Source organism: Salminus brasiliensis, chromosome 4, assembly GCF_030463535.1.
Source record: "Salminus brasiliensis chromosome 4, fSalBra1.hap2, whole genome shotgun sequence".
In the NCBI taxonomy this organism is placed as follows: domain Eukaryota; kingdom Metazoa; phylum Chordata; class Actinopteri; order Characiformes; family Bryconidae; genus Salminus; species Salminus brasiliensis.
The window spans coordinates 4,853,864-4,877,025 of NC_132881.1; the positions used below are offsets into that span (position 1 = coordinate 4,853,864).

At 41.7% G+C, this 23,162-nt stretch overlaps 2 protein-coding genes across 3 annotated transcripts in view; both read right to left on the bottom strand.

Annotated features, from left to right (window-relative positions):
• Positions 1–3,440: 3,440 nt before the first annotated feature.
• khdrbs1a (KH domain containing, RNA binding, signal transduction associated 1a) lies at positions 3,441–11,206 on the bottom strand. 2 transcript variants are annotated; one of them, XR_011979611.1, is made up of 11 exons: positions 10,883–11,206; positions 8,621–8,742; positions 8,386–8,502; positions 8,020–8,166; positions 7,379–7,515; positions 7,041–7,290; positions 6,861–6,934; positions 6,585–6,643; positions 6,112–6,289; positions 4,028–4,089; positions 3,441–3,627 (listed from the first exon to the last, which is right to left on the bottom strand). XR_011979611.1 is itself a non-coding variant. In XM_072677375.1 (9 exons), the coding sequence occupies exons 1-9, from the start codon at positions 11,052–11,054 to the stop codon at positions 6,183–6,185; spliced, it is 1,185 nt and encodes a 394-aa protein (XP_072533476.1). In that variant the 5' UTR covers positions 11,055–11,206; the 3' UTR covers positions 4,457–6,182. The 2 variants fall into 2 exon arrangements, 1 of the variants encoding a protein (XP_072533476.1); XM_072677375.1 differs by lacking the exons at positions 3,441–3,627; positions 4,028–4,089 and having other exon boundaries at positions 4,457–6,289.
• A 3,537-nt stretch (positions 11,207–14,743) lies between these two features.
• The window catches only part of chp1 (calcineurin-like EF-hand protein 1), a 16,995-nt gene continuing 8,576 nt past the window's right edge, over positions 14,744–23,162 (bottom strand). The window contains exons 4-7 of the mRNA XM_072677376.1: positions 20,219–20,346; positions 18,138–18,199; positions 17,218–17,340; positions 14,744–16,592 (exon numbers count right to left, since the gene is read on the bottom strand). Of these exons, the coding sequence (XP_072533477.1) occupies positions 16,539–16,592; positions 17,218–17,340; positions 18,138–18,199; positions 20,219–20,346 (367 nt within the window). The 3' untranslated portion in view covers positions 14,744–16,538. The remainder of the gene's footprint in view (positions 16,593–17,217; positions 17,341–18,137; positions 18,200–20,218; positions 20,347–23,162) is intronic.

Here is a 23,162-nt window from a genome sequence, read left to right on the forward strand (position 1 = left end):
TGTAAGATGGGGACCCTTAATGTTGGAAGATCTAAAAAATAAAAAAGCTGAAATTATAACTAATAACAATCACTAAAAGACACATGTTCAGTCACCGCTTCATTAAAAAAGGTCCTGAATTGAGACCCAGCAGCATCCAACTGTATCAAATTAATGATCTGATTCATTTAGTGAATCCAGTCTTCTCTGGCTGATTTCCATGTGCAGAAATACTGAAGATTAGAAAAATAATCAGCTGCAAACTTTACTTTAAACATGTTTATCTGCTTAATAATAGTTTACAGCTTCACCCCAGACTAAAGCCCCCCAAAACTGCCATATCTACCCCCCTGTTTAATGACTGAAACTTACTATTACTGCATTTGCACTCTACAGACCCCTGGTGGTCGAGCCACGCAGCTGCAGCTTCTAAAGCCAAACGAGTTACTACACTCCTGCTAGCACCACCAGCAACACCACCACCACACCACCATCTACAGATGCTCCACAGTTTTAGGAGCCTTGTTACTAACAGTCCATAAAGAACCTTTAGAACCTGCTGTTCTTCCTGAATGAAGTTCCTCAAAGCTCCTCAGTCCAGAACAAGCCTGATGTTGTGACAGAACTTCTACTGAGAAATACTACTAATGACGACGATGGAGGGCAAACCCAGCTCCACTAGGTGTCCATCTGCACCACCAGCATCCACCACTAGGAGTCCAGCAGCAGGAGCTCATGTAGGAGAAGTTCAGTGAAGATCAGACTGTTGAAGGTCTCTGAGGTGAACTTCAGGAGGGTGTGAGGGTGAGCACAGCGTTACTGTAGTAAAACTACAGCAGTTTCTTCATGAGAAACAGCACAGCAGCTTCAACCTGAGCTTCAAACACCAGCTTTCAGTTGAGGGTGAAGCTCCAGTCTCCCAGCTGAAGCTCATCCTCTCTAAATGGATAAAGCAGTGTGTGAAAGACTCTTCAGCAGGAGGAGCAGCACACTGAGCATTAGAGCTGAAGTTCAGCTCAGTGAGGTGTTTTCTTCACTAGAGAACAATTCTACTGAAATTAGAGCAGAGTTTAGTTACTAACTCACCTGCTTTCACTGCTCCTTCTTCTTCTCTTCCTCTGGAGACGTTGTTCTGCTCTCTGCTGCTCAAAGATGGTGCTGCAGGATCTTCTGCTGCTCTTTCTCCTTCATCAGGTGGAGGTGTGTGTTACTCTGGTCTGCTTGACTGTGGAAGCTGCTGAGAGCTTCTACACATCCTGGTTGTGAGGGTTCAATAAGCATGACTTTGCCCCGCCCACAAATCTTTTGAGTGATCAAACTAAACTAGACTGGACAAAGACTGGCCTCCTGCTGTGACTGTAGGTCCTCCAACGAGTCTATTGAGTGATGGCCATCTACCTCCAGAGGCCGACCAATCTCCAGACTGGACAAAACCCCAGTTTGGGTCTGAAGTAGTTACATAGTTGGCTAGTTATCTGGCTAGTGGTCATGCTAGTAGAATAAAGAGGTAGAGTGTTGACATGAGCCTGAAATTCCTCAAATGATCTGATCCACCTTAAAATCTTTAATAATCTAATGATTATTTCTTTAATAATTAATTTTCCCCCTCATTTTAATTTTTAATAACAGGCCATAATAACCCAAGTTAATTGGAGTCTGCTCTAATAAACACTTTTACACCGGTAATGATGGGCAGTGGGGGGTCGTATTGGCTGAAGAACACTCCAATAGATGAGCAGATAAAAATTGAGCTATTGGCATCATGCCAAGTATGGGCTAGAGGGGTATAAAGACCCCCCCTCCTCCTAGCATTGGGCTGTGGAGCAGTGGTAAATGTGTCCATGTCTTACTTGTTGAGTTGTGGCCACAGATTAGCAAGGTGTGGGAATGAGATCCTAAGTTGTGGCCATGACTTAGGATCTTGTTCCCACACCTTACTGATTGTGATCCTAAAGGTTATTTTCTTTGCATAGCAGTTGGGCAGTTACTTAGTAGCTTCTGAAATAATTTAAATAAATAAATAACAATTTTTAAATATTTTAATTATGTGGTTTATCAAGTTTATTACTAACAAAAGCAAATAATGGCTGAATGTCAAAGAATAACGTACTGCCGTAATTTCAGTGGAAATCTAAGGGGCTAAACAATAAGATGTGGTCTAAACAGCGCCCCCTACTGTTAACAGGCCCTCCTTTATCAGTGGACGTGGATCCAGTTAGTCTTTAATTCAGTTGAGAGGCAGGGCAACAGACCAATCAGACTCTTCGTTTAGGGAAGGGGCGGTGCTTCTCAGAACCATAAAGTGGTAGAGGGTGCTAGAGCAAGCCCCTAATTGATGGAAGTCTAGCACCTCTGCTGGCTGGTTGCAGTATGACATGTAGCTCCGCCCACCACTGTATATTTTAATGACAAAACAAACCCACCCATTTATTTATTGTCTGCTATATGGTAAGAAGGTGGGGTTACACTTAGGAATGAAGTGATTATTGACCACCTTGATGGCTGGACGAGCGCAGTCCTCTGCAGCAGGACCTGCAAGTAGATGAGTCCAGCTCTGCCTGTGATTGCAAATTTGACATGGGCATTATTTCTACAGGACTAAGGAAAGTGAAGGGAAGTACTGCCACAGTGATTGGTGGGGCTGAGGAGCTCCAGACTTTAAGAGGACCATCATTCACGACTAGGCACATTATCATGCAGGAAGTAACTATTAATAGCAGGGTACACTGCAGCCCTGAAAGGATGCAGATGGCCAACAGCAGTAAACAGACAAGACTGACTGTGGTCTTCAAGTGATGGATGATTGGCATCAATGTTCCAAAGGGTGGCAAGAAAACCTTCCCCACACCCCTATACACCACCTCTACCAGCCTAGACTGTCTGGCCCTACAGACTCCAGGGGCCAGTCCTGTTATTGCACCATCCTGAGCGAACTCTAGAGCCTGTTTCTGAAAATCCTGAGCAGTGGTTCTTTTATTAAGAATAATAAAAACAAAACCATCCAAGTCTGTCTTGGATTAAGTCATACCCCCCCCCCCCATCTGAAATGGTCACCCAGTCCTCCCATTCTCACAGGTGATACAAACATTACGTGAAGCTGCTAACCAACAGCTGCAGGGTCTCTTGCATTACAGGGCTGCCACAAGCCTGGTGAACTAGACAATTGCAGGGGTTAAAGCTCATTCAGGCACCCCGTACTAAACCGTACCCTTAAATACAGAAAGCTGCAGCTTTATTTTACTGCAAGGATGTCCAGTTTGGAGTTCCTGAAGTTAATTCGGAAACTCACATACATAATATTGACGACCCGAACTGAGAGGCCAAAGAGTCTAAACAGTTATATAGCATAACTATAGTCTTTGCATTGTGCGTGCAGGCTAAAATTCCTAAACCACCACAACATTCGCCATTAATAAAGTCAAATTAAAAAGACCCAAAGAAATTCAGAAATCACACAAATGTTAGAAAATGGAAGGTTTACTGAAAAACATCACAGTAAAAAAAGTGTTCATTTAAAAAGTTACAGTAAAATCTCTTAAAAAAAAAAAAAATTAAAAAAAAAAAGACCTTCAGTAACTTGAAAGTCAAAAGATATAAATAAATAAAAGCATTATTTGAAGCCTTCCCCTGATAGACCAGGAACAGCACCTATTTAAGGGGAGAGAAGAAAAATTAATATTCTAAGTTTATCACTTCTGAAGTCAGCATTAACTTGGCCTGTCCAGAACATTTGTGTCTGCACTTAAGACATCCTGTCCACACAACCAGTGTTTCTGGTCACTGATTAGCACTGATTAGTTTCTGGCTGAATCTCATACCATTTTCGTCTACACACAGATGATGCTAGAGCTCAGACTGCATCATACACATACTCTGCCGTTAGAGATATTAACTCTAAAGGGAGTTTACTGACTGGTGCAGTGCACTACAAAGGAAGTCGTGTGTAATTGGGGATTAAACCTCTGTTCCTCAAATACAGAGGGATGAAGGTCAGTAAAAATATCTGGATGTGTGGACAGGGCTTCAAAGTGTGACCAACGAAGCTTACCTTTAGTGTCTGTTTAGATGACTTGAGCCCTGAGGAAGACCATCAGGTATCAGCATCAGCATCTGGTCGACATCAGAACACAGGAGGAAAATCAAGTCAGTGACCGAAAAAGATCACAGATCAAAACCAAGCAGCTCAAGTTATGCAACTCATGCTTTTTTTTTTTTTTTTTAAATACTGAATTTTAGTAAATCTATTTTTAATAACTTAAATGACTAATAAAACTATTTTTGGTTAAAAATAACGATTTAGAGTCAAAACTATTTTTTAAGCAGCATATTTTAGAGCAAGAGTTGCACACTACAGTTCTATACAGTATAAAAAAAAAATAAAAGGTGGTTTTCAAAACCACTTTTAAATGGCATGGCAAGGTTACGTAAATCTACAGATTTTGAACTCCAGGCCTAAATTTCTTGCATTTTTGGTGAGATTTCTTCTTCTTTTTTTTTTTTTTTTAAACACAAAAATAAATAACAGTTGTGTTGAAAAGAGATTTAGGGCAGATGTTACCTTTTTTGTTGCGCTTCCTAGACTTTACGCCTCCTTCCCCAATTTTGTTCTTTATTTTGTCAGCCCACGAAAGCCAAGTAAGCCTGCAAGTTTGCAATCTTCTTCACAGTACGGGTTTCAGTCACACTACACATACATTTAAACCGGAGTCACGTCGAGCACGAGGTAAGAGGCTTTCTCCCTTTTTCCTTGTTACATTTTGATGCACAAGCTCAAGGAGCAAACGCTACGTTTTGTTCTGGAGACATCTTGGTGGCTTTTGATTATACGTTACCTTCCTTAAATAAAAAGGGGGGGGGCTATTTTTGGGGGGTTAGAGGGCACTTTGCAGGTCTCGCTTCATGATCCTTTTCAATGGAAGAAAAATATGGAGTGAGCAATAAATTTTTTAAGAGACATCAGCTGGTCTTGGTGCAGCTCAACAGCACACAGACCTGTTTCAAGACAGTAGAACTAATTATGTATTGTGTATAAATCATTGAACTCAATTAAGCAGATAAACAGGTACATTTATAAGGGGGGGGTTAGTAAATTGCAAATTACGTAGATGGACAAAATGAAGGAACTGAGCATTTTCTATTCTCTTCAGTTACGTTTTAATTGTAATACAAACGGGACATGAAGTCGGAATTAGAAAAATTGCCATATTCACAATGTAACAGCAGCTACCTTAACTGGATTCTAATAAGCAACGGTTTATACACAATATTTTTGCATGGAACAACATGTGGCATTTTTGCATGCAAAGTTCAGTTTTAGCAGAACTTAATTGTTAGTGGATGACATTTATGTACTGAACGCTACAACAAAAGCAAAAATACCAAGTTTTGTTAGCTGAAAAAGAACACTGCGCTTTATTGACATACTACAGAAAACAAACAGATTTGGTTCCTATTTAGGCAACGAACACAAGTATGCGTATATTGAGAAACGCAGATCTATAAAAACAGCAAAGTAGAGATTTGAAGTTTAAGTGTAGTATAAGTGCAGGTAACTTATACACCTTTTGGGCTAGCCATATTTTTCTAGCAGGGAAAGACACTTGTTGGGTTTTTCTTTCGTACACAAACTAAAGAGTGTTGCCTACAAGCTGAAAGTTGATATCAAATTTATACATCGGAAAGGCTGAAGTTAATGTGTTTAAAAAGGTCTTGTTTTGTACATTTGTCTAAACCTTTACTTTCCCCCCCATTCATTTTAAAGCCTTCGGTTGAGGAAAAAAGGCTATTTTGTGTGTATTGTGGTACTGAAAGCGCTTTTAAATATTAACCAAGTGTACTGGACTGTCATGCATTAGGTTTTTGAAGCAAATTAGGCTATCCACAGGACCTGCGGAAAAAACACTACCTACAAGACATAGCCCTAATTACTCACAGAAACAATCAGCCGTTCAAAATCATAAGCAAAAAGTCAACGCGCAAGACAAGGCAAATAGGAAAACAGAAAAATAAGCACAGTCCTTATACGTAACTACAAAAGGTTTGTGTCCCAACAACTTTTAAGCATTAAAAAGCAGTCAGTGGCAAATAAAAAGAACAAAAAATACCACACAAAAGAAAAATATCTAAAATTACTTTGAGTTGTTAAAAGGAGGAGTTACAATGGGGAGGCGGCTGCCCAGGCAGCCAAAGTGATCTGACGCATCTCAGAACCTTCCGTACGGATGTTCCCGATACGCTCCTTTGTTCTGCCGCGAAGAAGCAGACTTTCCTCCGCTGCCACCCCAAGCAGCACCATCCCAGTCATCATCAGCTGGAGGAAAGGAAGAGAGGGGAGGGGGCAGGAGAGAAAATGTAAATGCAATGAATCCACACTGAGGATAACGCACATTAGAGAAATAAGCACTTCTGTATGATTAAACTCCAACACTACATGTTCAGAGGTACTATTCAATTTATACACTACAAACCCAATAACAGTTGATCTACTTGAGCTCTCGTTTTCCAAAAAAAATAAAATAACCTGCAGTACAGTTGGCAGACAGACATTTCATAGACTAACTCATTTTTGGTGCAACGGCACTGTAGGAAGGTAAATGGTGCCTTACCATAAGATCCATAGGACTCCTGGGCTTCACCATGACCGTAGTCATAGTACTCTGTGTCGCTGCAAGGACAGAAGACTGTAGTTAAATTCACTTGGTCTTCTGGTACTGAACAACGTTCCCAGAAACACCACCACTATCAAATCACATGCAGATTAAAGAAGGTTGACCGTTTCAAAATGATTAACTGAGCGAGTACTAAAATAAAAATAGTACTCCATGCTTGCATTTAGATAAGAGGAATATTTTGCATGCAGCTGATAAAGTCATGTTTCTTACGCTTGTGGAGCTGGCTGGCTGTAATAGCCCTCATAACCCTCGTAAGCAGGTTCGGTGTAGGACTCTTCGTAAGGCTAGAAGAAGACGGGGGCATCAGTTATTAAGAGAAAAGCAAGCACGCCTCAGGTAAGGCAGAGAAATGGGTGAAGTGCAAGTTGAGGATCAGGCTACGAAACTCACATATTCCCCGTATGACTCTGGTGGCTGCTGGTGATGCTGCTGATGCTGGTGGGAGAGCGCTGGTGCAGGGGCCATCCTCTGAGGGGCACTAGGGGGCCTGGACCGTGCGGAAGCTCCTCCGCGATTAGAGGAGGCGGAAGGAGGGCCACCTCGGCCCACAGGAGCCCCTCTAGAGGCGGCGCCTCTGCCTGGGCCTCCTCGCGGAGCTCCACCACGGGGTGCTCCGCCACGAGGGGGCATGCCACGTCCCCTATGGCAAAACAAAATGAGTTAATTTCAAAAACAGCACAAGTTCGTCAATATGCAGCCTTTGAGGCAACAAACAAGGGAATTCTCACCTGGCTCCAGCCAAAGGTGGTGGGCCTCCACGGCCTCTGACAGGACCACCTCTTCCGCGATTCGGACCATCCTGCGATCCATTCAGATAACCGACATCCATGAATGGGTCTGGGTGCATCTCATCCATGTTATCCACCTGAAAAACAAAAGAAAGGGGGCACTCAGTACTTTAGGAAGAGACAGACTGCTGTGCTGCAAGGCTTTAACAGTTTAGCGCTACTGGCATAAAACTGGCATCAACACTGGGTTTAAAAGTTCACCAACTTGTTGGCAGCACAATCTTAGTCTCCCAGTCTGCTTTGACAAGGGGTAATTGGACCAACATGCAAACAAGACTCCTCACAGACTATGCAGTTTATTTGGGGAGGAGAGTCAAGTCAGCTTGCATTAAGGCTTCAAGCAAAGCCCTTTAGAACAAGACAGTAACATTTTCTTCAACCCAGTGAACTAAAATGCCACCTTTGCCACCAATCTTGAGTGTGCAGGTCATGTAGGTCACCAACTCCTTAAGGCACACCAACTTAAGCTTTATTTTCTATTTCCAAAATTACAAACTAAACAATGAGAAGAGCATCTATCCCTTATTAATAATGCAAAGAATCAACTGATTTTATTTATTATAATCTCAAGTGAAACATACAGGCATTAGGAACTTCTTGACTTCTTCCATTGCATGAGCCATGCGCAGGTAGCACTCCGGGATGGGCGCAAACACTTCAATGTAGACATGCAGCTCCATAGCAAGATGGGCATATTTGGGTTCACCTCCCTTCCTGAGCTCCTCCTCCTAAACAATACAACAGAAACACATTGTTAGTTTAGAGTACAGTGGCAGTACGCACATTCTGCAATAAAAGAAATGTAAGAGACCTGTTTTCCAGTCACATTACCAGCTTAATAATAATAATAATAATGAGGACTCAAAAGGAGGATTAGGTATTCTGCCTATTCAGTCTGAGAATACAGGCTGTGTGATGCTAGTTCACTGGACAACACCTCAAATTACCTTGTTTTTGTCCCTCATGGAGCCCTTCCCCAGGACTGAGATTTTGGCTCCAGTGTCCTCCTGTAGTCGTTTGATGGTGCTGCCCTGGGGTCCAAGAATCTTCCCAACAAAATTAAACTGCAGGATAATCAGAGATGCCGTGTTAATTTGCTTTCTCGTCAGCCAAGACAGAGTTACCTATTCTGAAAATGTGTTCCCTGTATACTTCAGCTGGGTTTCAATGGGTACCACTCACCCGTGGGTACTGTTTGACAGGAATGAGCACACGCTCCTTCACCCGGACATTCTTGGTGGTAAACAGGTCCAAGTAGGTCTCTTCGTCTTTTTTAGGCTCTCCTTTCTGAATCCTTTCGATCTCTGTAACAAACACCAAATAAGCACTTTCAGTTTCACAATGCTTTTACCAACAGGGGCACATTTAACATGGTGATCATGACAATGTCAGTTGCTGCCTTTAAGAAAACTGCCCACGGTTTGTTTACCATCATCTACCCCCTACCTCCAACAGGAGGAAAGGCAAACTCAGCACAAATAAATACACTGCAAATGTGAAACCAAAATCTGATAAACCTAAATAATGACCTGATCAATCTCCTTCCCAGTTGCAGAACAAATTTCAAGAAAAAGCAGGGCAACTAGCTCCTTAAATAGAAAGGCAAGCAATGCCCTAAATACATGTACCACATCTTGCAGGACCGCCATGCTCCAGTGTTTATTGAAGCATGCACCGAAGCTGAGTCACGCTTAAAAAGGTAGCATTTAATTTAGTGTGCCGTGAAGGGGGAAATGCAGAAACCACTCAAAGGTTGTTGCTGGATTTGGATTAATCCATAATGGGGGGAAAGCACCATTTAATTATCCAGCCTGTAGTCCCACAAGACATGCTGGAAGCAATCCAAAGACTTGCTAGCATTTTCCACCACATTGTAACCGAGCTCAAGCCAAAACCACTTGAAATCCTCAAATGATCAGCATTACTGGATGGAAATGTTGTGCAGCATCTTGAGAGCATCATGAACCTGGTTCTCTTTCCTATTCTGCTCCAAGACCCAAAGTAGGATCCTTAGCTTAGATGCACATTTCCATTCCCTGAATTGAATATTAAGAGAACCGTTAAAGGTACTTACAGCAAGTGCTCTGGGAATGTGACTCAATTTTTGCAGAAAAGCATGCAATTGAGCAGGGGTGGCCAAACTTCAATACGACTAGCTATATATTTGCACATCTATATCAATATAAATAACTGCTGCTGATGCTGCTGCTTATTGTAAGGAAGGGGTGCAGGCACAACAGCGCCCCCTGAAGGGGGTTAGCCACGCCCCCACTGCATATCGCCCCATTATACCATTGGGGCACATTCAGACAAAAGGCTGAAAGAGAGGGGGGTTGTTAATGAAAGATTTAAAAAAAAAAATAATAATAATAATAATAATAAAAATGGCTTAATCTAGTAATTATGGAATTATAATAATAAAAATATTTATTAAATTATTAATTATTTATACATACACACGTTCAGCTTTAATACCAAGCCACTCGAGTAGAGATTTACAATCTCGGTTATATTATAAATAATTTATTGATAAATAAAATAAATGTAAACCCCACACCTCACCACAGAGGAGCTGTGTGCCTTTCTGGGTGGCTAACTAACCCCATTGTCTGGAGCAGATAACGGCGATAACCCACTACATGTTGGACTAGGATATTAATATTAGTTATTAATATTAAAATTAGTCCTATTTTATTCTTCATTATCTACATTTTGCGGTCAGAAACCGACCAGGCCACATAAAGCACTGTAGACCTTCGTTATACCAAATTACATTAGCCGTAGCGTTAGCTAGCTCCAAACGGCTAGGCTAAGCTAGGGTTAGCCGTTCCACCTTAAATCGTTGCATTGGCTTGACTTGCAGCGCCGAATCAGCTTTAACACGGCCCCTATGCACAATATTTAAGGTGGACCAGCAAATTTACGAACACTGTCTAAACTTGAAGCTTTTTCGCAGACAATACAGTGCGCCATTTGTTTAGCACGCTAATACTGGAGGGAGCTGCCTAGGTAAAAACACGGCGCTTGAAACTTAAGGTCTCCCTCCGGTCCACCTTAAATGCTGCACTGGTTAGACCGTGGAGGGGGAGGAGCGCGAACACGGCGCTTATACGGCAGATTTAAGGTGGACCGCTATCTAGCGAGCTACCTTCAAATAAACGCTAAATAATCTTCTACGGACACTAAAACAGCCTTAAATTATTCAGAAAACAGATGTTAGATGTTAGTAGATGTTGAGTTAAACGTTTATAGCTAGCTAGGCACGTCAGAATTAAGCCTGAGGCCGAAGAGAGCTCGCCAGGCCGCGTTGTACACCCACGTTGTAGCTAGCTAGCTAGCCAGGCATTAACAGCAGCCCCCTCCATCAACAGACCCGCACTCAACTAAAAGATATACCGCCAAAGGAGGTGAAGCGTGTGCGTGGATGCACCGTGAGGGGCTTACCTGCAGCGAGGAGCTTCATGGCGTGCGTGAAAGACGAGTCCAGGCTGTCCTTCTCCGCCAGGAGCTCGGGCAGGTACTTGCTCTCGTTCTCCATTTTGCCGCCGGGGCTTATCTTCTTTCCCTTGGTGGCGGTGGCGGCGGCGGTGTTACTGCGGTTGTCCTTCGTGTCCATGTCGGCGATGTTAACCAGATGAAAGTACTCGGTTGCAGTGAGGAGGCTGCTCGGGGACGGTGTCTGGAGGAGCCGAGCTGCCGATGGCGGAGAAACGGCTTCTTATGCTGCTGCTCTAACAAAGGAGCTCCTGGAGCGGGAAGGCGGAAGTGACGTCGATGAGCGGACTCGAGGCGGCTTGGCTTGGGATTTATTTATTTATTTATTTATTTACTGTAAATAAAATAGTAATAATAAAAAAAAACATTAATTTTATTAATTAATATTATTTAACCAAAAAATACAGTGACAGTGTGTGTTTTGACCAAAGCAGGGTAACAACATAATATGTTGAGGCCACAAGATAATATATCGAGGCCACTAAATAATGTATAGACACAACAAATGAATGATATATATTGACTACAATACAATATACTGAGCCCACAAATTAACATTGGGGTGAGGATCAAGATGATATATTTACGCCACGAGATGTAATATGCCAGAAATGTAGTAATGTGTGTAGTGGCCATGAGATATAGATGAAGTATTTGGACACCTGCTCATTCATTGTTTCTTCCCAAATCAGGGGTATTAAAAATAAAATGCATCCACCCTGCTTTTGTTGGAGTAACTGTCTCTAGTGTCCAGAGAAGAGGGCTTTCTACTAGATTTCGGAGGAGCATTGCTGTGAGGATTTGTTTGCATTCAGTGACAAGAATGTTAGTGAGGTCAGGATGTTGGTTGATCACCACCCCAGCTCAATGCTCCGGTATAAAGCCAATAGGTTCATGGCAATCGGCTCCAGAGAGTCCTATTGTATTGGCAGGACTTCTCTGCAGGTACTAGAGAAGGGATGTGCATTTGCAATGGCAATGTTTTCAGCAATGGGGTGCAACCTAAAGTAGCTGAATGTATTCATTGGAATGGGTTTCCACAAGCATTTGGGTGTGTGGTGTATTTTGAGGCCACGTGATAATATATTGAGGTCACAGACTAGGTATCTAGTTATATATGTATATATAAGCATTGTACTCCCACTCTCAGACACTAGGAGGCAATATTACACCACTGAGAGCAGAGCAGTCTGCATATACTGGGATAGTTGGGTTTCCCAAATGGGCCCTATTGTTACAGCCCACCTTAACCTCACATCAAGGCCACATGAGCAGTGTACAACCCAGATGGGTCCCATGCTTAACCCCTCCAGGTCACATCGCTGACCCTGGTGGGCATCCAAACGTGTGGCCAACCTAAAACTCGAGGACAAAACCTTCTGCTTCCCAGTTGGGCTACCCATATAGACCCCACATGGGCATGTTAGCTGGGTTCCAACAAAGTATCTGGAGTGTGGCGTGCTCCACTAGATCGTTCAGGAATGCAGACCTATTTATTAGTCAGGTGTGTTTGATCTGCATGTTTATCTTCAGAGCGAGTCACGGCATGCTTCCCCCTCAGAGCTGATGAGAAGGGAACAGGGAGTGAAATTCTGGTGAAACATTCTTTGCTATTTCAGGGCACCTTGCAGAATCAGAGCATAGTAACCCAGCTTGCATAAGGGTCACAACTCCAAAGCCTGATAGCCTGATGCTTCCACCCTCATGCTTCACAGCTGGCAAGGTGTTCTGTTTATCAAATCCAGCAAGGCTGCACAGTGGAAGGACGCATCACTCCCTTGTCTTATCTAAGCGCTCTTGCAGGTTCTTGGACTGGCCTGTCTTACCAGGTTCAGTTCCCTGAAGTACCTTTTCTGAATAGCAGTCAATACTGTAGAGCTACACTGCAAGCTGAAGCCACTGTACCTTTGAGAGCATTGATTATTATTATTTCTTTTTTTCAGACGATCTTCAGACGCAGAAAGGCTTATTACACTCAGATGTTTACTCAGTTACTACAGGGGCTTCTGTACCAACTAATGGGGCTATTTGTGGTAATAGAAGTAGTCTGTAATAACACTTTTGGGCCTACTGGTGGACCATAGACCATAGACTTTATAAAGCTTATATATTTAACTTAATGCACTGTTCTGTTCCTATTTACAGTTAAGATATGATAAGATAATCCTTTATTAGTCCCACAGTGAGGAAATTCTCAGTGTCTCGGCAGAAAAGGAATAGCAAGACACTCAGATGCAAAAACGTAGATAAATTACCACTATATACACACTATAAACAATAGAAGTAAAAAAGCAATACTATTATTTACAGGTAATTGCAAATTACTCTTAATTGCATGCAATGTGTGTGTGTGTGTGTGGGGGGGGGGGGGGGGGGGGTATTGCACATGGCATTTTTACATTGAGGGATCTCTATTCCCTGAACATGTTAATGTAATAAGTACTAATCAAGGTCTTAGACCTTATAAAAAATGTATTTCCTGAACATACCATGCTTTATTCGATATTGGCTATTATTCTTGTGTTTACAAAAAAAAAGAAAAAGAAAAAAAAGATTGCATAAGACTGTAATACTTCCAATCAACCCCTGATAGCCCAGTTCCCCAACAATAGAAGTGATAACAGGTCTGTCACCTGCGTGACTCAACCTTTCCAAATCCACAACACAAAAGCCCGAGTGATTGTCCAGTTTATTGTGCTGTGGCTCTGAGCCAATCACTTTACAAAGGCAGACTTTGTTTAGTTTCAGTGTTGTGAAGTAGAAGCACTCAGTTTATACCCTCATTTTTATCCCTGTGGAAAATGTGAAGCGTTATACACGCCCTTAAAGATCCACACTGTAAGTAATACAGCTGTACTGGGTTTAACAGTAAACTCCTCATTTAAAAGCCTGGGTTACGTAGCTTCATGCTAACACTTTTATTATCATCAATTACAATACTCATAGTACTAACTAGTAATAATTTATGGCGGGGTACAACGGTGCCCCTCTACATTCTATGTTTGCTCTAGTACAGCAACCCTCCTGGTCTAGGCCCACCCGTTTCTCCTCAGTCACCTTCTCAGACACTTTCCAAAGACTCTCTCTTGACTTTACAAAGGCAGTAATACAGCTGTATTGGGTTTACGATCACAAGGAACTATTTGCTGGCGTACACTTACCTTATCTTTGACAGGCCTACTTAATAAATGATCGCAGTAGAGCAATCCTTTTACCCCATCAGTGTCCATTCCTGAGATTTATAATGGCATAACACTTTACATTGATGGCGTTTAGCTGATGCTGTTATCCAGAGGGACTTATATGGTTACTCGAATTACAACTCATTTTTATTCCCCCTGATTTGAGCTGGGGACCTCTTGATCTGCAGTCAAATGCTCTACCACTGAGCTATACCCCCACAGCTACTCGTATTACAGAGGTGGGCCAATGTAGTGTTAGGAGTCTTGCCCAAGGACTTTTATTGGTGTAGTGCAGCATAGTCACCCAGACTGTAAAAAACTAGTAATAATATATGGCAATCAAAGGGGTACAACGTCCTGGTCTAGGCCCACTCGCTTCTCCTCAGTCACCTTCTCAGATACTTTCCAAAGACCCTCTGACTGACTGCGGCTGATTGATCCTTGAGAAGGACGGGGTGAGCCAAGACCACAACTTCTTGGAGCTCATCTTCACGATCATCAGATCTGACGATGGACGCCATCCAATGTATCCATCTTTCTAATGAAATGGCCTTGCATCTTGCTTTGCTAAATATGGGCAGTTGAGCAACCCCTAACTGAAGAGGAACCACAAGAACTGAACATGGCAGCTGATTTATTGATTTTTATTTGATCAAAATCACACACCATGTTTTCCCATCATTTCCTCGCTTATCACAGAGTATAGCATTGATAAATTATACAGAGTAAGAAAAGTGTCATGGAACTGGTCCATTTCCCAGAACCAGTCTGATGCTGCTGCGGAGCCTCCTCTTAAATGAAAACCCCAACCAAGCGACTGCTACGGGCGCAGCGCCCACTACATTACACAGATCTGTACACGGAGAGAGAATCAGCGAGCTCTGCTGAGTTTCATTTGAAGTACCCTGGATCAACACACGGCTGTAGTTCTAGCAGAATTAAAGACAATCAACAGTGTACGTACGGCCTTACACAGACAACAGCTCCCGGATGGGTTGTGGGCCTTCTTCAACTACACCCTTGAACAATAAAGATGCTACGAAAGCTGGTTTTGGAGAGATGGCGTTCGGTTTTCTTTTACCTAACATGGTTCTTTATGGAACCAAGACCATAAAGAGTAGTTCCTCCGGAGCACTGCTCAAAGAACTCTATGTTGCACCTTTATTTTATTAGGTTTTTAAGAGAGTGAGAGCAGTGAATCGATGTCCAACTGATTTGCTGGTGTTAAATGAGTACGTATATTTTAAATGAGGCATTTCCTCCCAGCCAAAAGTGTATGCATGGATCACCCAGCCTGCTGGAGGAGAACCTTGATTTTTCCCTACTGAAGTGAAAACAGAAAGCAGTTAACCACATGGGACTTGCTGCCACCTCACTTGGACGACTGAGCCGAGTGGTCAGAAGGCCATCAGACCTGGTTGTCATCGCTATTTAGCTCGCTGTGACTAATTATAGCTTACATGATTATAACCTGAGGAAAACTAAACTAAAGCTAAACAACACAGAGAGAGGGGATGAGAGAGAGAGAGAGACTCCATACATTAGGAAGTCCTCAAGTTCATGTTGAAAACCACAGGAAGGTGTACCATGGCACTTGGCTTGACCCCACAGGCCTCAAAAGCAAGGAACGAAGGAACGGAGCTGCTCTAAAAAAATTATAATAATAAAAAAATGCCGGCTTTCCTTCTTTTCTAGCATGGAATGAAGTTCCTCTACTAGAAAAAAAAAGAGCGAAGGTTATCGTGAAGCTTGCTTTGGTGGGCCGTGAAGGGACTGTGCAAATAGCCCATGAATAACAGCGTCTAGCAGCTCATGTGGTCACAACAGGTTTGCTTGCAGTCCCTGTTCGTTCATAGTTCTCGGGAGAGCTGGAGAGGAAAGCGTTATTTATCCGGTGACTCATTTTAACATGGACAAGACAGGGCATTAAAGATAAGCTTATCTTTAAAGGGATAGGATCGGCCTTAACAGATGTCTGCATACTTAAAATTCCTGGATATTAACCCATATTAAATGTTCTTCACCATCTAAGCGCGCTCTATCTACACTTTGTTATTTTGTTATTGCACGGAACCAAAAAAACAATAAAATAATAATGTGTATGTTCAAGCCAGGAATGGTCCGGGATGGTCCGGAATAAATACGATTTTAACACTGAAGGGAATAGCCATAGTGACTGTGTTTAAAAAACAAAACAACGACAACAACAACAACAAAACAATCGAAGGCACATGAATATTCCCCTTGATCAAAACAACAACAGTTTAAAAAGTGAAAGTCGAAAGGAGGAACGGTCTGAAAGAGGAGGAAAGAAGGCGGAGGAGCCCGAAATGTCAGGGACCGGGGAGGGTGGGGCTCTCTTATATTGGCATGGAGGGGCCTCCAGTCAGAGTTCAGTTCAGTTGTGGGCAGGGAGCGCTGCTTCAGTGCAGGAAGCGGATACTCATCTTCTGCTCAACGTCGACCTTCTCCAACACCTTTAGAATAGAGAGTGGGGAATAAAGGGTCATGCACACGAACAAGGACAACATCCAATCAAATAATATTAAAAAAGAAAAACCTTAAAAAATCAAGTTTAGCTATTTTATTAAGTCAGTATTTGGCATATAGGTTCATAACCACTTCCATCACTCCAGAAAATGAAGTTCCACTGCTACATAACCCCCTGATTTGGCACTGGGCATGATGACCTTCACATTACATTACATTACATTACATTGACAGTGGCTTTCTATTGAAATGATATACTATGGAAAACATAGTTTTAGCGAGAGTGTGGCCAGCAAACCCACGGTGATTAGCACAGGTGGGCTGAGCGCTGGGGGAAGCAGGGTAGATGAACTAGTGGGAGGATGTAGTGGAATCGAGGCAGGTGATGCAGACATATGAGCCTAAATTAAATATAACAGAGGAAAATTACGGGATAAAATAGTTGGAAAACTGATAACAGCCAGAAGAGAGTGCTGAAAATGAGCAGACAGGGGCTTTAAGCCTCCGATATGCTTTTAGTAATGAAAGACTGCAATAATAAACAAAGTCCATCTGCTTCTTGATTTCTATACTGTGTACTGTAGGTGCAACAGGTGACAGGTGGTCGGTTACCTTGATGAACTCATTGAAGGAGATGGACATGTCTCCGTTCGTGTCAGCCTCCTGAATGGTCCTGTCGGCAATGCTGCCCAGCTGCTCGTCAGAAATATTCACTCCAACCATCATCCGCAGGACCTGATACACACACACACACATTTTCATGGTTGTTAATAATAAAAAAAAATAATAAAAAAATAAAAAATAACCACTACTACCACTTCTACACATTCACTACATGGACAGAAGTATTCGGACACCTCCTCAGTCATTGTTGCTCCCAAAATCAAGTGTATTTATAAAAATGTTGTTGGAGTAACTGTCTTCACTGTCCAGGAAGGAAGGCTTTCTACTAGATTTTAGAACATTGCTGTGAGGATCTGACTGCATTCAGCAACAAAACTGTTAGTGGGGTCAGGATGCTGGACGATCACCACAGCCGACACACTTGGAGGAAAGCACCGGGCCCCAGCTTCACCGGAACCAGGTAACATCGTTTTAAGGGAGTACTATCTACTCAGCTCGGCCAACTGCCTGCTCTCTGACACTCCGGCCTGTGAAGGCAAAGCGGCATGGCTCGGGATTCAAACTCGTGGACCCCCCCCCGGTCACAGCAGCAGCACGTTAGACGGCAGAAATGGAAACATATGTATACATCTAATATTCTATACAAATACCTCTTTATTATTACTGTGAAATTGTACCATCTGTGGAAATTAAGGAGTGACTGAGAGTAGTCCCCGTTAGGCCCTGCACTTTACTGAATAGCTGGTTTCAGGTGACAGTGACAGGGAGAGGTGTCTCAAAGGGGGATTATCCACAGAACAAAGCTTCTCCAACAAAGAGGTGTTCCCTACAGGAGCTCAGTACTGTAAGACCACAGGGGCCAGATTTCGGACTCCTGGCACGCTGGAGTAATAGAAATCTCTGCTCACCTGGAGTAGCTCATCTCTGGAGATTTTATCATCCCTGTCCAGGTCATACAGACGGAAAGCAACTGCAAGAGACGAAACAGGAAATGATTGGAAAGTGATCAACACGTCATGAATTCATATTTACAGGAAAGGAGTTACAAGCAAGTTACAGGCAGATTCCTAGGAAATGAAATGAGCTAAGGTCTTTAAAAGTTTACACAAGGGAGGAGACATGGGTGTGCATGATCAAAAAGGAGGTAGGCCTAATAAGGATTAGACATGGAGACGCTGCTGCTCAGTAAGATACTGGGTGGACACGTAAGGGTGGTTTGAGCAGATCTTAAGACCTTAAGACCAGTCCTGGGCTTTAGGAGATTTTCAATCACTATTGAAAGTATTGTCTAAACCCTTTAGCAGAATTTAGACCAGGATTAGGCCTTAAACCCTTAAAAAGGGCACACGTTTTACACCTCAGACTGTCCTCCACCTATACAGTCCTATAAATGTGTTGCTTAATCAGTGGAAACGGACAAACACGCCTTTCTGAATGGGAATTTACAAGAATGATCCAGCGCCGAAACTAAACTGAACAATCAAGGTCATGGAGTGCTTGCAAACGTGCAATGGACAGAATTACACAAGAAGCTACATTGGGCACGAAGGCAGTGTCTCGCTCTCGCACTCGTACTCCGTACTTGACCTGACCCTCTCTGACCTGTGATGAATTTTCACATCACACCCTTTCACGCCATCAATGTTTGACATGGGCTGCTTGGATGGGTAAAGACGGCGGCGGCGATCACACAGGCATCCCTTACTTGCACTAAGCATGTTGAAATGGGCTTTTAAAAAAATTATATAACAGCAGCACTAATAACACCTCCAGTTTGTTCAGTTTACAAGCCTTAAGCCTTACAAAGACTTCTCCCTTACACACACACACTACGCCTGAATTTACATCTAAAGCCTACATGTAAATAGTAATGTAAACAGATTATATATGAAACCTATACATTTTAATAATAATATAATGTTCAATAATGTATGTACTGCATTTGTACACTGTAAGTTAATGTACAATTCTGTACTTTTCATTTGTATATATTTGTGCTTTTCTTACTGTACGTGCACCTGCATTTGTCCTCTCACCTTTACACAGCAGTATACACTATAATATTACACACACACACACACATTATATATATATATATATATATATATATATATATATATATATATATATATATATATATATATATATATGTGTAATATTATAGTGTATACTGCTGTAATAGTAGAGCTGGGCAATATGACCATATTTTATTGTATCGTGATAAAAATCACGTATCGCAACATGCAGTTTCCTCTTACCTTTACACCGGAGTTATTTATAATAATAATAATTATTATTATTATAAATATATAATAGATACATTTTTATTGTATCGTATTTTATTTTATCGTGATAAAAATCGTGTATCGTATTGTGCAATTTTCCTCCTACCTTTACACCGGAGTTAATTATAATAATAATAATAATTATAAATACATAGCAAATAAATTATAGTGTATATATAGTATTATAGTGTATACTGCAGTAATAGTAGAGCTGGGCAACATGATATTTTATTGTATTGTGATACATACACTGTACGTGTACCTGCTTCCCCCACCTCACACCTTTACATCTGTAAATAATGATTACAAATATATAATAAATCTATGTAATATTATGTAATATGTAATATTATAGTGTCTACTGCTGTAATAGTAGAGCTGGACAATATGACAATATTTTATCGTATCGTGATACATTTTGTGCTTTTCTTACTGTATGTGCACCTGCGTTTTCCCTCTCACCTTTAGACCTGTGTTAATAACAATAATAATAAATATATCATAAATAAATAACAATAATAAGCTGATATGTCTTGTTGTGCTGATTAATAAATAATAATAAAAAAACAGCAGCCAGAGCTCCCTGCTGTGTGGCGTGTACCTAGCAGTGACAGAGTACCGTGTGTGTTAGAAGCCCACTCGTTCGGTTTAAGGTGATTAGGAGTTTGAGGCTTGTTTGTCTGTCGTGATCAAAGCAGACTCACAGAGCAGCTTATTGTTCCTGCTGTTGAGGGGCTCGCCAGCAGCAGGGTCTTTGTTCTTCTCGTTGTCCTCCACGGGGCGGAAGTGTGCCAGCGTTCGCATGAAGCCTCTGAAGTTCACCTGATCCTCACTGTGCGAGTCAAGAGAGAGAGGAGAGGGAGATGGAATAAACACAGGCATTCATTATCACCAGTGTACTAAAGAAAGAAAGAAAACGAGAGCGCGAGACGAACTGATCTCCGAAAAGCTCACAGATAAAGCTGAAAAACCCAGAAAGGTGCTCCATCCAATACTTTTGGGGGGAGTTGGGGATGATGAAGTGGGGTGGTGTTTATTCAACATCCTGACTTCCCTAACACGCTTGTCGCTGAATGCAATCAAATCCGCACAGCAATGCCTTGCAATCTAGTAGAAAGCCTACTTCCCTGGACAGTAGGGACGGTTACTTCCACAAAAGCAGGACACACTCTTCTCAATATCCTTAATTATAGAAGAAATAATTAACGAGCAGGTGTCCAAATACTTTATAGCGTATGTAATATTACTGTGTATTCTGCAGTAATAGTAGAGCTGGGCAATATGACGATATTTTATCGTATCATGATACGATACGTATCATGATCATGATAACAAAATGTATCATGATATTTTATCGTATCATGATACATTTTGTTATCATGATTCACAATATACAGTGGGTAAAAAGTATTTAGTCAGTCACCAATTGTGCAAGTTCTCAATTAATTGACATCATAGGTAGACCTCAACTATGAGAGACAAAATTAGAAAAAAAATTCTGAAAATCACATTGTCTGATTTTTAAAGAATTTATTTGCAAATAATGGTGGAAAATAAGTATTTGGTCACCTACAAACAAGCAAGATTTCTGGCTGTCACAGACCTGTAACTTCTTCTTTAAGAGGTTTCTCTGTCCTCCACTCATTACCTGTATTAATGGCACCTGTTTGAACTGGTTAACAGTATAAAAGACACCTGCCCACAACCTCAAACAGTCCCACTCCAAACTCCACTATGGTGAAGACCAAAGAGCTGTCGAAGGACACTAGAAACAAAATTGTAGTCCTGCACCAGGCTGGGAAGACTGAATCTGCAATAGGCAAGCAGCTTGGTGTGAAGAAATCTACTGTGGGAGCAATAATCAGAAAATGGGAGACCTACAAGACCACTGCTAATCTCCCTCGGTCAGGGGCACCACGCAAGATCTCAGCCCGTGGGGTCAAAATGATCACAGGAACGGTGAGCAAAAATCCCAGAACCACCCGGAGGGACCTAGTGAATGGGGGGATATTGCAAATTGCATTGTTACATTGAGGTTACATTTCTAAGCATATCGAGCACACTGTTAGTGCTTAATATACACTGATCAGCTTATAAAGAGGACATCATGTAAAAGTTTGGCCACCCCAAGAGATCCGAGGGCTCATAACCTTTCCCAAGGTCTTTATATAGATCTTATTTAGCCTATTAGGGCAAATGGCTTGTTCACTAAAAAAACTAAAAATAAAAAAAGCTCCTCCATGGGCTCCTCTAAGCAGCTGCCTAACACTCGGAACATGAAAACAACTGATTCTTAAACAAAGCGGGAGCAGACTATGAGATGATAGCCATGTGTTTTCAGGCAGCAGTTTCCTCAGGAAACATGGCAGTTAATAGCTAATAGGATTAGGCTAGAAAGGCCAATCAAAACCCTGGACTCTGGAGTGGTGATGCACTGTTCTACTGTGTAGCTACACCTGCACACATCACCCTCAACAACAGTAGAGCTGCAACGATCCAATATTGGGATCGGATATTGGCCCAGATATTAACAAAATTAGCTGGATCAGGTATCGAATAATTAGGCCGATCTATGGAACCGACCCTTTCACTTTAATTGGTTGGTGTGAGACGGCACTACATGTTTACATGTCTGCAATTTTTTGGTTGTGGCTTGTTACTTATTTATTCTCAGGTTCAGCTGCTAGATTTTATTTTTGAATTACTGTTTACGGTAAAAATTTAAAAATAAGATTGACTGTTGTGTGTTTGACAAAGTGAAGCTACTATTTTACATTTGATTTATTTTAATATATTTAAAGACGTTTGACTCCTTTTTTATTTGGAATTTGAATGAGAATGGGTCAAGGTCTTGCACAGATGTTTATTTTGCGACAAATAAATGCAATGTATTACATTTTATTTATGTATTACATACATTTATGTAGCAATGTAGTACATTTATATCTATACGGTCATTTGTTATATTACAGAAAGTAATGTTGAAGTCAATCCTGATGCCTAAAGTCTCTCCCACATGGTATCAGCAATGGTATCGGACTGGTATCGGGTATCGACCGATATGCAAAGTTTATGTATCTGTATCGGAAAGGAAAAAGCCAGATCGGTGCATGCTTGGACCCCTAAAACATGGACATGCTTGGCCACCTAAAATCTACATCATGTATAAATGCCCTTCACCACACCATGTGTGAAACACACATCTGGACATTCCACCAAACAACTCGAAATATGCTGACCATCTGCCCATCTTAAACCCTGCTTTTAGAAAAACACACACGACCGCCAGTGCTTTCTGTTGACACACCCATGGAAAAATAAGGGATTTTTTTTACGTCTTAAAGAAAACCACTCACCCAGACCAAAGCAAACCAAAACATCCCAGAGACCCAAAAAAACATCTGAAACCATTAGAATCTACAACTAGAATTACTCCGCCTACGTGCCATTCCTTCTGGGAGCATAATGATACAGTCTCGTCAGGCAGCCTCGCAAAACAGGTCCATTCTAACATGACCACGATCAACCGCAGTCAGAAACTAATAAACAAAGAGAAGAAAAGAGACGAGACGACATGATATTACATATAGTACTGAACTCTTTACACTCTGGTCGTAATGAAATACATCATCACATACCATCACGGAT